The sequence below is a fragment of the Trachurus japonicus genome, chromosome 9, assembly GCF_045865225.1.
Source record: "Trachurus japonicus isolate A0001 chromosome 9, Traja_1.0".
Classification (NCBI taxonomy): domain Eukaryota; kingdom Metazoa; phylum Chordata; class Actinopteri; order Carangiformes; family Carangidae; genus Trachurus; species Trachurus japonicus.
The window spans coordinates 6494135-6510287 of NC_140915.1; the positions used below are offsets into that span (position 1 = coordinate 6494135).

The 16153-nt window shown below is 39.5% G+C and overlaps 2 protein-coding genes across 2 annotated transcripts in view; one reads left to right on the forward strand and one right to left on the reverse strand.

Moving 5' to 3' along the window:
• The window catches only part of prdm6 (PR domain containing 6), a 130701-nt gene that overhangs the window by 28826 nt on the left and 85722 nt on the right, over positions 1-16153 (forward strand). Inside the window, exon 5 of the mRNA XM_085785795.1 lies at positions 8135-8262. Coding sequence (XP_085641921.1) covers positions 8135-8262 — 128 coding nt within the window. The remainder of the gene's footprint in view (positions 1-8134; positions 8263-16153) is intronic.
• On the reverse strand, positions 9518-15410 carry LOC146980822 (GTPase IMAP family member 8-like). Its single transcript, XM_085787937.1, has 5 exons — positions 15403-15410; positions 14623-15181; positions 13005-14502; positions 12360-12788; positions 9518-9522 (listed from the first exon to the last, which is right to left on the reverse strand). The coding sequence occupies exons 1-5, from the start codon at positions 15408-15410 to the stop codon at positions 9518-9520; spliced, it is 2499 nt and encodes an 832-aa protein (XP_085644063.1).

Here is a 16153-nt window from a genome sequence, read left to right on the forward strand (position 1 = left end):
TAACTTGTTTTTAGATCATTTTCACTCGTTTTCACTTGAAATAAGTAGAAAAATCTGCCAGTGAAAGCAAGTTCTTTGTGCTTGTAATAAGGAAGAAAAACTTGCTCCACCATCAGATTTTTCTACTTATTTCAAGTGAAAATCTGCTCGAAAGAAGTAAAAAGTGTCTAAAAACAAGCTGCTTTTTAATGTGATGAGTCTTATTTTAAGTAGAATGAGACTTGTTTTGACTAGAAATAAGACAAATATACTTGGTAAGATATTTGAGTTTTTGCAGTGTAGCCTCAAACTGTGTGTGTGTGGACAGTGACAGAGCAGTAAGTGAAGCACTGACAGCTGAGATCAATGACTGAAAGAGAGAGCAGTAATCCACCCTCTTAAAACACACACACACACACACACACACACACACACACACACACACACACACAACGGCCTGTGTGTGTGTGTGTGTGTGTGTGTGTGTGTGTGTGTCTGAGAGAGTTAATCCTCTCCTCTTAGCTCCTCTGGCTCTTGTAAATGTAACACACTCACTCTGTAAAAAGCTCAATAACTTTAAAACTCACTCACTCTGTCACTTTATTAGGACCTGTTTTGTTCTGTTAGAAAGTCCAAATGTTAAAAATGTGAAGACTTTTATTTATTTCTATTATTTAACTGTGTAAATCTCGTCAGATTCTTTCGTCTTTGTGGCGTCTCACAGTGAAAACGTGTCGTAGTTGAACCGACTTCGACACGTTTTCCTGTTTGAACTGGTGTGTTGTGAGACAGAAAGTGGAGCGAGCAGCTGCAGCCGATCTGATCTATAACTGATGATGATAATAAACAAACTGACACTTTATTAATCAATCAACTTATTATTTATTATTTCAGATATTTGCTTTCCTGTTTTCCGTCGGTGTCAGTGAACTGAACGCGTCGTCGTCTGGACCAGAACCACAGAGACAGGAAGTGATCGGCTGCTTCATCAATGATCAATAATGATCAGATCAGTTAGATAAAGAGTTAGAGCAGAGAATCTTCATCCTTCTCCTCTTCCTCCTCCTCTTCCTCCTTCTTCTTTACTTTCCTCCTCCTCCTCTTCCTGCTTATTCCCTTCCTCCTTCTCCTCTTCTTCCTCCTTCTTTACTCCTCCTCCTTCTTCCTCTTCCTCTTCCCCTCCTCCACCTCCTCCTTTCCTCTCCTCTTCCTCCTTCTTCTTCCTCTTCCTCTCCTCCTCCTCCTCTCCTCTTCCTCCTCCTCCTCCTCTTCTTCCTCTTCCTCCTCCTTCTTCTTCCTCCTCCTCCTCCTCTTCTTCCTCTTCCTCCTCCTCTTCTTCCTCTTCCTCCTCCTTCTTCTTCCTCCTCCTCTTCTTCCTCTTCCTCCTCCTTCTTCTTCCTCCTCCCCCTCCTCTTCTTCCTCTCCTTCTCTCCATCTCCTCCCCCTCTCCTCTCCTCCTCCTCCTCCTCTCCTCTCCTCTCCTCCTCCTCCTCCTCTCCTCCTCTCTCCTCCTCCTCCTCCTCCTCCTTCTCCTCCTCCTCCTCTCCTCCTCTCCTCCCTCTCTCCTCCTCCTCCTCTCCTCCTCTCCTTCTCCTCCTCTCCTCCTCCTCTCCTCCTCCTCCTCTCCCCCTCCTCCTCCTCCTCCTCTCCTCTCCTCCTCCTCCTCCTCTCCTCCTCCTCCTCCCCCTCCTCCTCTCCCCCTCCTCTCCTCCTCCTCTCCTCCTCCTCCTCTTCCTCTCCTCTTCCTCCTCCTCCTCTCCCTCTCCTCCTCTCCTCCTTCTCTTCCATTCCTCTTCTCCTCCTCCTCCTCTCTTCCTTCTCCTCCTCTTCCTCACCTCCTCTTCCTCCTCTCCTCCTCCTCCTCCTCCTCCTCTCCTCTCCTCCTCCTCCTCTCCTCCTCCTCCTCTCCTCTCCTCCTCCTCCTCCTCCTCCTCCTCCTCTCCTCCTCTCCTCCTCCTCCTCCTCCTCTTCCCCCTCTCGCCGCTCTGACAGTGTTTGCAACATTTTCTGTCGGTTGAACTAAACAACTTGTTATATTTGGCCGTTTGTCTTGACGAAGGAATTTTTGCGGCGATGGATTCGATAAACACTCGAGAGGACGAAACGTCTTTGACGGAACGACGTCGGCATGGAAACCAGCTGCCGACGGTCCAGTCAGAGGCCGGTCACCGAGTCAGAGGACCAGCTCAGATTTATTATTATATATTATTATATATTATTATATATGAGGATAAATAGTACGTTTTGATTTATTCACTTATCGTTAAAAGAAAAAGAAACTGGATTTTATTATCATCAGGAAATAGATACACACCTGTCACCTGTTATATTCTGTCAGACATTTACTGAAAACAAAACACTCAGATGTTACTCTAGTCTACAATATTGATTATTATTACCGCAGAAAAATAACAATGCAAATAAACTTTATTTAAATACAACACTTGCTCATAGTGCTGCGACAGATATAAATAGAATAGAATAGAAAATACTTTATTAATCCCTATAGGAGGGAAATTCAGATCGTCCAGCAGCAATGATATGATAAAATGATATAAAATGATATAAAAAGTAAACATGTATAACCTAACAAAAGGCTTTGTGCATTGATGAAGGGAGTCAAGTAGAGAAATAATAAAATATAATATAAAATAAAATATAACAATAAAAATGTAGTAGCCTAAGTTATGAGTAATAAGATAATCATAATAACTTTATTTATATAGAACCTTTCAGACAAACAATGCAGCTCAAAGTGCTTTACAATGAAAATTTTAAAAAAAATAGGATAAATAAAATACAATAATTTAATAAAATGGAATAAACATGTTGGGTTTCAGTTATTTAAAAATGTCCACTGACCCAGTATCTTTTCTTTATATTTCCCAGTTGTTTTACTCTACAGTTTATGTGACTAAATAAACTCCTCTGTGGTTTTATTTTGAAGGGGAAACAGCAGGAAATTCAAATCATAAACCAGACAGGACTTTTACGCAACAACCAAACCGACTCTTTACAGCCACGTTAATATTTGGTTAATATCGTAACTCCTCCTTTATTATTAAAACAACAGGAAATAGAAAAGATACACAAAATAAAAGGTGCATAGTTAAAGGTGTAACAACATAAAAACATAACATTTAACCAGAGAAGTTTTCGGTTGAGTTTTACTTTAAGTTTTAGTGGTTTTTCAGCCCCGGTGTCGGGGTGTCGGGTCTGTTTTCACCCCGGAGGCGGAGCAGCACGAGGCTGTTAAACGCACCGTGATTTGTTTAAACAGGCGTCAGTGACAAATGGCTGCGAGTAACAAAAGCTTTAAACAACAGCCCAGAGTGGGAGGAGAACACACACACACACACACACACACAGACATTTACAAGTGGTGTGTTTATGAGCGACACACTCAGTGCAGAGTGGGTAAAAAGCACAATATAAATAACACATCAGCCCCGTGGAAGGAACACAGTGAAGAGAAGAAAGAAAGTGAAGCTAAAAGAGGCTGTTATGGCTTTAAACTGTGAGTTTCTGTGTGCGTCGTTCACACTCATTGATCCTGTGTCGTCCGCTATCGGCTGCAGGTCGTCACCTTACACACACACACACACACACACACACACACTCCTCTATACAGTCTGTGTGCATCAGGATGGATTAATGATGAAGTCGGTCGTGTCGTTTAATCGCTGGAATCTCCAGATCTGTGTTGGTTTATCTACTGGTTTCTAATCCATAACAGAGCAAAGTGAGAACTGAACCAACCTGTGTTGTTTGTTTCTTACTGTGGTTTTACACCGTTACACCAGTCACACCTCTTCTACTGGAGAATTTCCCTAATAATAATAATAATAATTCAATTCAGTTCCTTTTATTTGATAAAGAGGGACCATGTACATTGATAAACAGATGGTATTATACAAGGTACAGGGATGAAGAGGGGTATGACAAACACTAGGGTTCTCACATTCTGTCATAATTGTCATTTATTTTATTTATTTTGACACAACCAGTTACGGTGTTGTTGATTGTTGGTGATTATTTGTTAACCTAGTACTAGGTACTAAGTGGAGAAGGGGCAGGAATTAATAAGCTAATGCTTCTTCCTATACTCCTTTTCAAACATACAACATATATGCGTTGTATGGGTTAAAGTGCTTCAAGGGTGATATATTGTTCACATGTTTGAAATAAAGCATTCATTCATTCATTTTAAAGTTAAAATGTAAATGTACTCAATTCTATAGCTAAAAGGCTAATTTCCATTGACAATCTCCCTATCCCGAAATAGAAACAAGCAGGTTAAAGAAAACACAAGTAGTATTTAAAAACATGGAGCAGGTTTTTTTTTTTTTTTTAGAAAGAAAAAAAAGAGAAAGTAATACAATCATAATACGTCGGTAAGACAAAAGCTGTACAACACAATACAATCGTGGTTCACAGTAGGCACAGGTGGTCCAGTAGGTGGTGGTGGGTTAAAGTGCTAGAGTTGGGTAATAAAGTGCTGGAGTCAGAAATTTTAAGTGCTAGATTTGGAGAACAACGGAGGAGTAAAAAAAAAAAAAATGTCGGTCCGGGTCATGTTTCTTGATTTAGTTGTGCGGCCAAAGAAAGGGGGAGGAGAGAAAGAAAGAAAAAATATTTTATTTGAGTAGGGACAGTGCATATTAATGAACATTGGTATAAAATACTGCAGTAAATATGCCGGATTATAGCCGAGCCGCTAATTTACGTCCATATAGTCCCTAATAAATAAATAAATAAAATACAACTAACAATACACCACAAGGAATAAAAACAATACAATAATGAATGAAATTTTAGATTTTCATGTCATGCACCACTGTGGCCCATCCCTATGGGATTACAAGATACATTTAATGACAAATACAAGAAATAAAGACTATAGACAGTCCTTCCTGTTGGTATTACCTGCCACACAGGTGTGACACATAAATACACAATTTCAGATCACTTTCAGTTCTCAACTATATAACGCTCTTCGTCTCATTGCCCAGGCCTTTTCAAGAAATAAAGAAAATGCAAATATATTCAACTGAAAAAGATGTTTTAGCTTCATAAATACAATACAAATATTTATGGTGCTGGATTTCTTTTGTATTATTGTTTGGTTCTGTTTCTACGAGTGTGTGAATCAGTGTTTTAGTTGAATGCTGCTGCATGAGGGAAGATATTTTAACTTTTAACCTTCAAAAGCTGAAATAAAATCAAAAAGATCAAATATTTTTAATCAGTTTTAATGAAGAGTTTGTATGTGATTGATTTACTGCTGCCTTGACTCTGCTGCAGGGTGGCGTCTGTCCTGTAGGTGGCACTAGAGGAGAGGTCATGGGGTCATTAAGATCTCTAATCTGAGCTTTAGATTTTAATATTTTAACGTTCAATAAAAAGTCCTGATGCTCCTGTTGAGACGCGTCCTGTTTCCTCCTCCTGTTCTTGTTTGGTTCATGTTTCACACCTTCTGTAAAAGTATTTTTAGAGCTCAGGAGTTGTTTTGGCGTCTGGCAGCGGCAGCGGCAGCAGCGGCGAGGCTTTTAAAGCAGGTGTAAATCAGGTTTGTGTATAAGGTTTAACACCCAGCCGCTCTGTAATAACACACGGCAGACTAATGATTTGTTGTTTAAAACATTTCACATCAGTTCGAGTTATTTCTTTTTCTTTTTGTCTGAGCTGCAAGTGCAAAACTTTAAAGTGAAACATGACTGCGCCATTATGTGAAAAATAAACAGGTTCTGACTTTGCTTTATCATAAATATTCCTAAAGCACCGACAGTCGATCACCTGCGTAACGTTTTGTTGATTTAAGGTGGACTTGTTGGTGTCATGAAATACTTCTATATCCTTAAAACTGCTGTAAATATTGTGACTTAAAGAGGAGACTGCACTTCCTCAGCAGTTAAACATCGACTGTCCTCCCCTCTGCTCTGCCACATCTGTAATGTGTCCTAATGCGTTTATATAGGCTACCATGTCTGCTTTTACATCGAAGGCCAGAGGAAAAATACCCTGCAGCCATATGAATGAAGAGGAGAATGGGCCAGTAACATCAAATAAAGTACATAAATGCATTATAATTTAATAATCCTCCCATTTTAAGACCAATATACTTTAATTTATTACCAGTTTGTTTTGCCGTCATTGTTTCCCACCATTTTCTATTTTTTTTTTTTACTAAATCAAGCAACTACATTTGCAGTGAGGAAAATATCCCATCTTGTTCCTCTTATGTTTTATATTATAGCCTCAACCATAGTCAAACGTAAGATACAAACAGACACTATATATTTTCTTCCCTAAATCTTTGCAAATTACAATATTACAGTTTGATTTATTATTTTCTATTGTATTGACTGTTATTGCTTGGTTTATTGTCCCTTAAAACTATTTGATCTGAGTAATTAAATACAAGGCTACATAAAACAGGAACAATAGCCTAATAGTAACTGATCAGCAGGTCAATGATAATCAACTATAATCCATTAGATTAAATAAAATGCAGTCACACACAGTAGAGTTAAGTGTTCATCATGCTGCTCTAAATCTAGATTTTTTTTTTCTGTTGACATTTATTTTGACAGAGGACGGATTTACGTTTGATAGAAGGAACTACTTGACGTTGCGCGCATCGGCTGCAGTTCTGTAATGTAATGTAGTGGTTCAGCGCAGCGCGGAATGATACGGAAGTGAAGTGACGTCTGGTTTGTTGACTTTCCGAGCGGATTTGTTGCGGACATTTAATCGCGCAAAAACCTACTTTTCGGCGCCGTCGAGCCGAAATGAACTTTGAAACCCACTCGAAGTGACCTGCTGTTTGTTTCTGCGTGTCCTACAGTGTTGTATTTTACAGCTTTTTACCGTTAAAACGGTGCTCCAGTTTCACCACAAGATGGCGGTGCTACCTAGGTGTAACGGTTGGTGAGGTTAGCTAAGTTAGCTGCTAGCTGCTAGCTGCTTGTTGTCTGTCAAATGAACTGCTGGATTTCACGGGTTTGTATTCTGTGGATCTTCTGTATGAGTTTTATAAATACATTTAAATGTCATGGAGATGCTGTTTTGCTGTCCACTCATATAAATGTCTGTAATGTGTAGCCTACAATATGGAGCTCAAGGCTAGAGCACAGAAACATGATCCCTAGCTAAAGTTAGTCAATTAGCTTGATGTTGCTGCCCTTAAAAGGAGTGTTTCAGTTTTTTCCCCTCTATGACACACCTTCACTATGCACTTAAAGCACACAAATTTAAGACAAATTGTTGTAAATAATTAAAGTTATTAATGGGAAGTTGGTCATCAACCTCAACCAAAACCTTAATAACCATTAATGTGGCTTAACACTGCGAAAATGTAGTGTCTACAGGTGTTATGGATAATTTATGCGTACACACTTACAGTATGTCAAAGAATGATAAAAGATTTAAACTTAAATGTTTGGAGTTTCACCAATAGTCTCCTGGTTGAAGTTGTGTCTCAGTGGGTTTACTGACCTGGAAATGCTTCTAAATTTACAGTTCTTAATATAGACATTGACATTTTTGGGAGGCTTTTTGTCGTCCTGCAGAATGAATTTGAGAACAATCAGTTGACTTCTGGTCCGTTCTGGTGAAATGTGGTGGATCTAAACATTAACTTAACAATTAAATATTTTATTTTCATGTGACATCATGATTTCACAAGTTGATTGGGAATGCTGTTAGGATCATAATTTAAAGATTTTATCATCATGGAGTTATAATTGATTGATTGTTGAGACCAATGTCTTCATTTTTTTAAATGTCTTCAGAGATAACCTAGATTTTTAATGAGGAAAATGGAAACAAACTGGTAGAGTAACGCTGACGTTACAACAGGGTAAGGGTTAACAAACAGCTGATTATTTTTTTGTGATTGCTACAACTTTGGGGGGGGGTTTGACTAGCGCTACATTTTTATTTTTTTAAGATGTTAGTTTACGCGGCAGCTCTTTGTTGTTAAGGCGGCCGCCTTAACAGGAAAGCGCTGCGGGAAACCCTGCATTAAACAAATCGTAACAAATCACTGTCTTACCTTTATGCCCTACAGCTATTCATGCCAGAGTGATTATAGCAAGAGCACTTATGCTTTTCATAACTCATATACGTATGCATATGTATTTGTTTGTTCCAGATCTACGATGCAGAGGGGACGTTACAGCACTTTATCGATGGTAATGATCCCAGTAAATCCAGTTGGATGAGGTACATCCGCTGTGCCAGACACTGTGGGGAGCAGAACATGATGGTTGTACAGTACAGGTAAGAACTCTTGCTTTGGTGGAAATCTGTTGTCCCCCTCGCTCCTTTAGTGACCGATCTTATCAGTCTACATCACTGAACGTTCCACTACGCATGTTGCCTGCAGAAAGAGAGCAGAAGGAGTCGCGATCATGTCTTGTTTTGCTGTTGTTTGCACTCATCGTTTTGATAAAATAAGAAAACGTGCAAGTTTTACTTGATAATTTGGAGCAGTATAATGTGTCAGACATGTTGGTTTGAATGGTGATAAAGCTGGATATGCCCGCAGGCACAGCAAAAAAATTGGAACAAATGAGTTGTGAAAAGTTTACTATGATAACGGTCACTGAATCAGTCACTGAAGACGAGGTTACATACATAAGCAAGCTAAGATTAATTAACATTATATTATTTTAAATGACATACTCAGCCATGCAGGTGCAGTTTGTGGTCAGGATGCAGTTGTTCTCCTTGTTCACAATGACCCAGACTTTATACATGTCCGTCCTCTTCCCTTGTCTCTGACTAGGCAGCACTTCACTCCTTACAGCCATGCACCATAAGTTTTGTAATCGTATAGGAGTATTTTCCTGAACATGATTGTCTGTTAAATAGTTGTAGGTAGGGATGAATATTGTTGTTTTTACCGATGACCGACGCTCATTAACCGATTAATCAATGTTAACTGATAGGATTAAAAGGCTCTGTCTGCCGTTATAAAATCATAACATATCATAATAGGAAAAGCTTTCAACATGTTTCTAAGACTTCAAGGACACACACCAAGTGTTATGGCAAGTAGCTGAGTACCACTGAATGAAAAGATAGCTCACGAAGGTGTGCTACATGCCGGTAATTTACAAGGTTTTTTGTTGAATTGGTGAATTGATCTCCACCCAACATGGTATGACATGTATAGTTATAAGGTTTGTGCAAGTGTCTCTTGTGTTGCAAACTACAAGTTAGCAGCAGTAGCAAAGTACGGTAAGTAGCCTACAATTGCTTTTTCACTTTTCCCATGCATTCTGCATAAAGCCCAGGCAACTGTTTTTGAAAAATGTGTATAATGCCAGGACCAATAATTTGATTCTCAGCCTTTTCCAGAACACTGACATTAGGTGACCTGTCTTTGCCACAGTTTCATTGTTCGGCTACATGGCGTTGTTTGTTGTTCCATTTGTTTACAGTTGCCCATCAACTTTTCTTGTTTTAGCTGTATTCGTTATGTAACCGTGTTACTCTGGGATAATAAGGTGACACAGTAAGGCTCACAGAGTTAACCTAAGGGCAGAACACATGAATTTATCAAAAATTAATCAGTTTATCATCAGCATGGGAATTCTTCTCATAACAATTGTGAATCACCACTGAATATCAGTATTACTGTATGCATTACCATTGGACTGTCCCAGAAATGCCCAATACAAAATATAAAAACCTTTCGTCAAATGTTGAGAAAGAAAACAAAAACAGTCAACCATCTTTGATTAGTTTTAATGTAATGCCATTTGCTTCTTCAATTAAGAAAACACATTATTTATTCTGAAGTACAATTTAGTAATCATGTGTGTAATGAAATTTAATGAAAATACATCTGATACAGGATATAAATCCTCTACATCAGACTAATAGACTAAAATAATAACATACAGAAAATAAACACGATATACCAACCCATACATAATATCACTTAAAATACATAATAAAAAAATAATAAAAAAATTGTTAAACAACAAAATAAATCAAATCAACAAGATGCTTTGAGTTAACAGGCATCCGCTTCGAAGTAAAATAAAAATGATTATTAATCATTGGTATTATGGGATAAAAAATTAAAAACAACCCGTTTTGACATGTCTGACATAAGTTTCCAAGTATAATAATCATCTGTAATTGTGAACATAAAAAGTGAATTTAAAAAAAGGGGGGAAAAAAAGAACAACAAGATGCTTTGATATTGTGGGTAACAGTTTCTAAAATTCCTAAAATACAATTAAAATATAATTAGTGCATTGAATTTTTTTCCACCATGTGAATCTTTCCTTCTTTTTCGTTATTTGATTTATTTTTCGTGATTTGATTTATTACTTGAACTACTGGAAATAGCCCAAACTTTTCCATGTTATTCTAGTTTATTGAGATGCCCCTGTAAAACTCAAGAAGAATGTGGGACATTGAAACAACAGTGACAGGAAAACAGCTGATCATCTAACAGCTGTATAGTTTGGTTGAAGCACCGTCAATTGACAACAGGGTTATACAGGGCTCCAGACTAACTTTTTTGACTAGGAGCACAGTGGCCCCTAACTTAAAATTTTAGGAGCGCAAGCAGAAAATTTAGGGGCACACACCGAAATCGACTTGCAAAGTAAATTTGCACATTTCCTCTAATTTTCACTGTATTACTGATAAATACTGCATAAATGCAGAAACTATAATGTTTTAAATTCACATTTTATTGTGCAACAGTTTATATATTGAAAATATAAAGTTAATGTTTAGGCTGCACTGACCAATAACAGAACAAGTAGACACACCACTTGTGGTAAACTCATCCTAGAACAGACCCCCCCCCCCCCTTGGGGTATAAGGTGCCTGTGTAGGCCAGCCCTTGGTGGCCTCCTTGTCTGATGACCCTGACTGAGCCACATGTGCACGGATTCCTTGGCATCAAACTCGTTGACACCCCCCCCCCCCCCAACCTCCTCCGCACGGCCCAAAAAAAAAAGGATCTATCAATCAACAATCGATCAATCATTTCCGAGCCTAGTCTGTGCAGCGCGTTCTGCAGCGCGAGTCAACCTGCTTCGTTGCCTTGTGACGATTTGAGTACCGCTGCTGAGAGCGCGAGCATATTATGGGATGTTTAAGGTTTGTAGCGAGCCGTCGAAAAAAAACAAAAAAACAGGTGACACAGCACACACACGTGCAGGTCACCGGTCTGTGTGTCTCCTGCTGTTTCACACAGAGCTGCGCTGTGGAAAGACGTCTCCTCCGCTCCGAGATGTAGAGAAGATAAACACACGCTTCTTTTCACACATTAGCCAATCACAGTGGTCATTAAAAAAAAAAAAAAAATCGGCAAATTTACTGGTCGCACATGCGCGAGTAGATGAAAAATTTACTCGCACTGTATCAAATTTTAGTCGCAAAATGCGACCATTTAGTCGCAGTCTGGAGCCCTGTTATAACCTAAAAAGGACACGTTAGCTCGTCGGTACGGTAACTAAACGGTAACCGGTGGCTGTTACTGTGTGCGTCTGCCCCGAGTATGAAACAGCGGCGGCGTTAATGAAGCAGCGTCAGGCCGCTCACCGTCACTGAAACGCTCGGTGATATCGCTGATTAAATATGACGAGCCGCGAGCGACGTACAGCCATCTCACCTTGTAGAGCACACCCGCTGCAGCGACCCAGTTCGATTCCACCTGACAGTCCCTTTGCTCCGCGTCAATCCCCCCACTCACTCTCTCCCCCTATGAAACATCCAGATACCTCCATACTGCTCGTCCGTACTGACCCAAGTGTCCTGAAGCCGCCACATGGAAAAATTGTTCGGAAAAATAGCAGCATGTGCGGATTTGCTGAGAGATGTTCTTCCGTGTTTACATCATACATCCAACAACTTTTTCATGTCATGTGTCAGCTTCAGGACACTTGGGTCAGTACAGACGAGTATGGAGGTATCTGGATGTTTCATAGTGTGTGTTTTGGACGATTCAAAAGTGAACTCTATCTGCCGCCATTATATGAAAATCCGTCACCAGCCGGACCCCCCCTGGAACTCCTAAAGCATTTTGATGACTCTGAAAGTTCTCCAAACCCTTCCTCTGCATGATGGTGAGTAGATGATTGGTGAATATCGATTTTGGGTGAAGTATCCCTTTCAATAAAGTAACAGAAAATACACAAAAACACATGGTATGTACAACTACCCCAAACATTTGTTACCACCTCTTTCTTCAACCAGAAATGTTCACAGTTTTACAACTTGGGCAATGCAGCTTTTGTCACATCAACATAACAAAGCTCATGAAATGCAACAAGTCCTTGACTTTACAGTTCTTTTAATATGATCATGTATCCAGTTATTTATTTCTTCCTCATGTCTTTTTTTGCATGTCTCTATTTCTTTGCTCAGATCCTCTTTATTCCACGTTGAACATGTCAGTGTTAGCTCTTTAATTTCTTGTTCTTGTTTCTTGTTCAGTCTTTCAAAGTCTTTTTGATAAGCTTTGTTTACGGTGAGCTGTTTGATTATTAAGTCAGTGTTTCTTTGTTGCATCTCCTTCAGGTCTTTCATTTCCTGGCCATGCTTTTCCAACAGAGCAGAAAAGTCATTGCTGTATTTCTCTCTGAACTCATTGCATTCTTCAGCTTGCTTTCTGGTCTCCCCCTCATGCTTCTTCTCAATTTCCTCCAGTCTCTTTCTTAAAATCTCTTGCATTTCTTTCAATGTTTTGTCTTCTTGGCCTCCTCTGATTTCATCAGCATGTTTTTCTTTCTCCTGCTTATATTCCTCTCTCAGCTTTTCAAGCCTTGTTCGCTCTTCCTGTTGTCTCTTTTCATCTTCTAGATATCGTTTTTGCCAGAATACCTTTCTTTCCTCCTCCCAAGCTTCCTGTTGTCTTCTTATATCTGCTCTACTCTCAATATATTCCTGTGATTGCAATGTTAATTTCCATTCAAGAGCTTTCAGCATCTTCTCCAACTGGTCACGCTCTCTCTCTTCCTGCTTTTTCCTCTTCTTTTCCTCCTCTTTGCTTTGTTCCTCTTCTCTCTTCCTCTTCTCCAGCTGCTTTTTTATATCTTCTTCTCTTTCTATGAGCAATTTAGCAATCTGTGCTATTTCTTTTTCAGTGTTGGGTCTTAATGCTTCCCTTTTTTTCTTTGTCATTTCTACTTCTTCATTGTGTTTTCTCACAAGATCCATCCTTGCTCTCTCTCTCTCGTCTTTATTTGCCTCCTTGATCCTCTCCACTTCCCTTTGTATGGCTGCCTCAGCTTCTTGGAACATCTCTGGAGTGTAGTAGCCATTTCTGTTCACCATAGATTTCATCTTGGTCAACAGCTCTCTGACCTGAGTGCGATTTCCCTGATCTTTGTTATTGAAGACATGATATCTCTCTCCACAGTCAGCAATCAGTTTTTTGACATAATCTTCACAGTCTTTAATGTAACTCTGAATTGTTTGATTTCCAAGCTCGTCTCCTCTAGTGAATATGACAATAATGAAATCGTTTGATCTGCGGCCAAAAAACTTCTTGATCAGTTCCACAGTTTCTCTTTCCTCCTTTGTAAAACGCCCAATCTTTAGCACCAGTAGGAACACATGAGGTCCAGGAGCCGACAAGCTGAAACATTTCACAAGATCCTGTTGAACTTCTTCATTGGAGAAAGTCGTGTCAAACAAGCCGGGGGTGTCGACCACAGCGATAGGCTGACCATCAATCAGTCCTATTTCTTTCTTGCAAATCTGTGTCACTGACTTTGAGCTGACTTTAGAAATGAAATGCTCTCTGCCCAGAATGGTGTTTCCAGTGGCACTCTTACCACAGCCAGTCTTTCCTAACAGGACAATCCTGTAACATTCTCTGTGGTTACTATTGGATGTTTTCAAAATCCCCAGTGCGGATACAGGTCTTGTGACTGTATGCTTCACAGGCCTGCCAATCATTTCCTTTGTAAAGCATCTGGGTTCTTTATCTCTCATCTCTTCTACAATGTGCATGATATCAAAGACCTGCTGCTGGTCCCAAACATTGAAGACAACATATCGTCCTCCATACCTCTTACAGAGCTCCTGAATTGAGATACTGTCCTCAATAAACCCTGTAATAGCTGGATCTGTAGGATCAGACTCCACAGTGAACAGGATGATGGTGAAGTCATTGACTCGAGTGCTGAATGTGTTCTGGATGGTTTCTAACTCTTTCCTGTCTTCATCGGTGGGAGGGTCCAATGGTAGGACCAGGATGAAGCCATGGACGCCCTCAGGATCACAGAGGGAGATACACCTGAGTGATTCCTTCATCACTTCCTCCTGAGGTTTTCCATACAAGGCAGGAAGCTCCACCAGGGAAACCTGACGTCCACACACCTCTCCCTGATGTTTAACACACTCTGACCGAGCAGATGGACCAAACTCCATTTCCCCCATAATGGCATTGGCTGCTGATGTCTTCCCAACTCCAAATCTACCAAACAGCACTAAATTCAGTGGAGGTTTGGAAGTTAAAGATACTGTCACAGGATCAGCCCCAAAAGTGTATTTTAGATGTCCTCTATAGAAGCCAATGTCTGTGTTCTGATTAATCAGTGCTTGAACATCAGGTTTTTGTGGGGAGTTGAAAGATTCAGGTGTTTTCATGAGATCAGCCCCTTCGGTGTAGGTTAGATGTTGTTGCCTGTTGTCTCTTACAATGTTATCCATCTTTTCAATCAGTCCTTGAAGACCATTGTGAGGAAAGTCAAAGTCAATCATGTGCTGCATTTGTCTGCAGTCTTTGATGAGTTGGGCCACTGAAGAGTGGTCTACCTCCTTATATTGTGTTTTGACGACCATTGAGTGTTTAAAAGCATCTTGACCGAAGTAGCTCAGAATAGACATAAGTTGGCTTCTGTCCTCTTCATTGAAATCATTAGGGTTCACTAACAGCAGCAGAACATTTGGACCAGGGAGGCAATTAGCAACACACATCCTCAACTCATGCTTCAGCTTATCCCCTGACATATTGAAGACATCTGAAGTTTCCACTACTGTTAATTGGAGTTTCCCCCACTCTCCATTGGTAGCTGTACAGCACTTTGATGATTTGGGAAATACATTTTTTCTTGTGATTAAATGACAAAGTGTTGTCTTTTCGTGGACACTCTTTCCAAATGTGATAATCCTGAGCTCAGTTGCTGTAAAACGAGACAAAATATTAGAACATTCACAACTCAGTGAGTTTTTTTTATTTTATTATTTTTTTCATTTTGTAGAGGATTAAGCTAGCTATTACCAAGTACACTCCCATTCTCTAATAATGTGATTATGTGATCTGATCTGATATACTCGTTTCCTTCTTTGCCTCATTGACCCACTTTGTCTATTCATGCTGAACTGTGCCAAACAATGATTAACATGCATTGTTTTTACAAACAGTCTCTGATGTCAAACCTTACCATAGCTGTTGAATGCTGATGCTGCCATAGTGTGACTTTGTCTGTTAACTGTTGGTTGGAACCTGCTGGGTTAAGAAAGCAAAGTAAAATTACTGTAGCACAATAATGTAAAGTGCTTTCCAGATTGGGAGTTACTACTGGTCTCACATCTTACATCAATGCAACTGTTGCTACTTTGGTGCATTTTCCACTTATACAATGAAGTATACCAGATCTAAAAGACTGATTGGTACAACACAGTTTTTAATACAAGTCATTGGAGGATGAAGCTTAATGATTCGGATGATCATCTAACATTATTAGCAATGTTGGATGAATCACTGTTCAGTTTGGTGTTTAGAGTTTATTTATTTAGCACACATTTAAATTCAATGGTGCAAGGGAACAAAGCTTGTACATAAGTTCCACCCCTATAACATGCTATACTTTATGGTCTTTTAATCTGATGCCATCTACAATTCACGATTTCTATTTCTGCTTAACTGCTTAACCTACCATTTTTAATAATTTGGTGTTTTTTAACATGGCTGGTAGCCTATTATTTTTGGTAGGCATGAGTGCTGGTAAGCAGCTTGTATGTTGTAGCAAACTTTAGACTTAAAGCCCGTGGAAACCCAAATCCACAAAAGCCTTCTAACTATGTAATTTAGGGTCTTATGTACGTACATCATATTTATATATATATATGTTTTTTTGTTTTTTTTACATCAGAGGGCTCAAACAAACAGCTGGATTTCATTTACCCT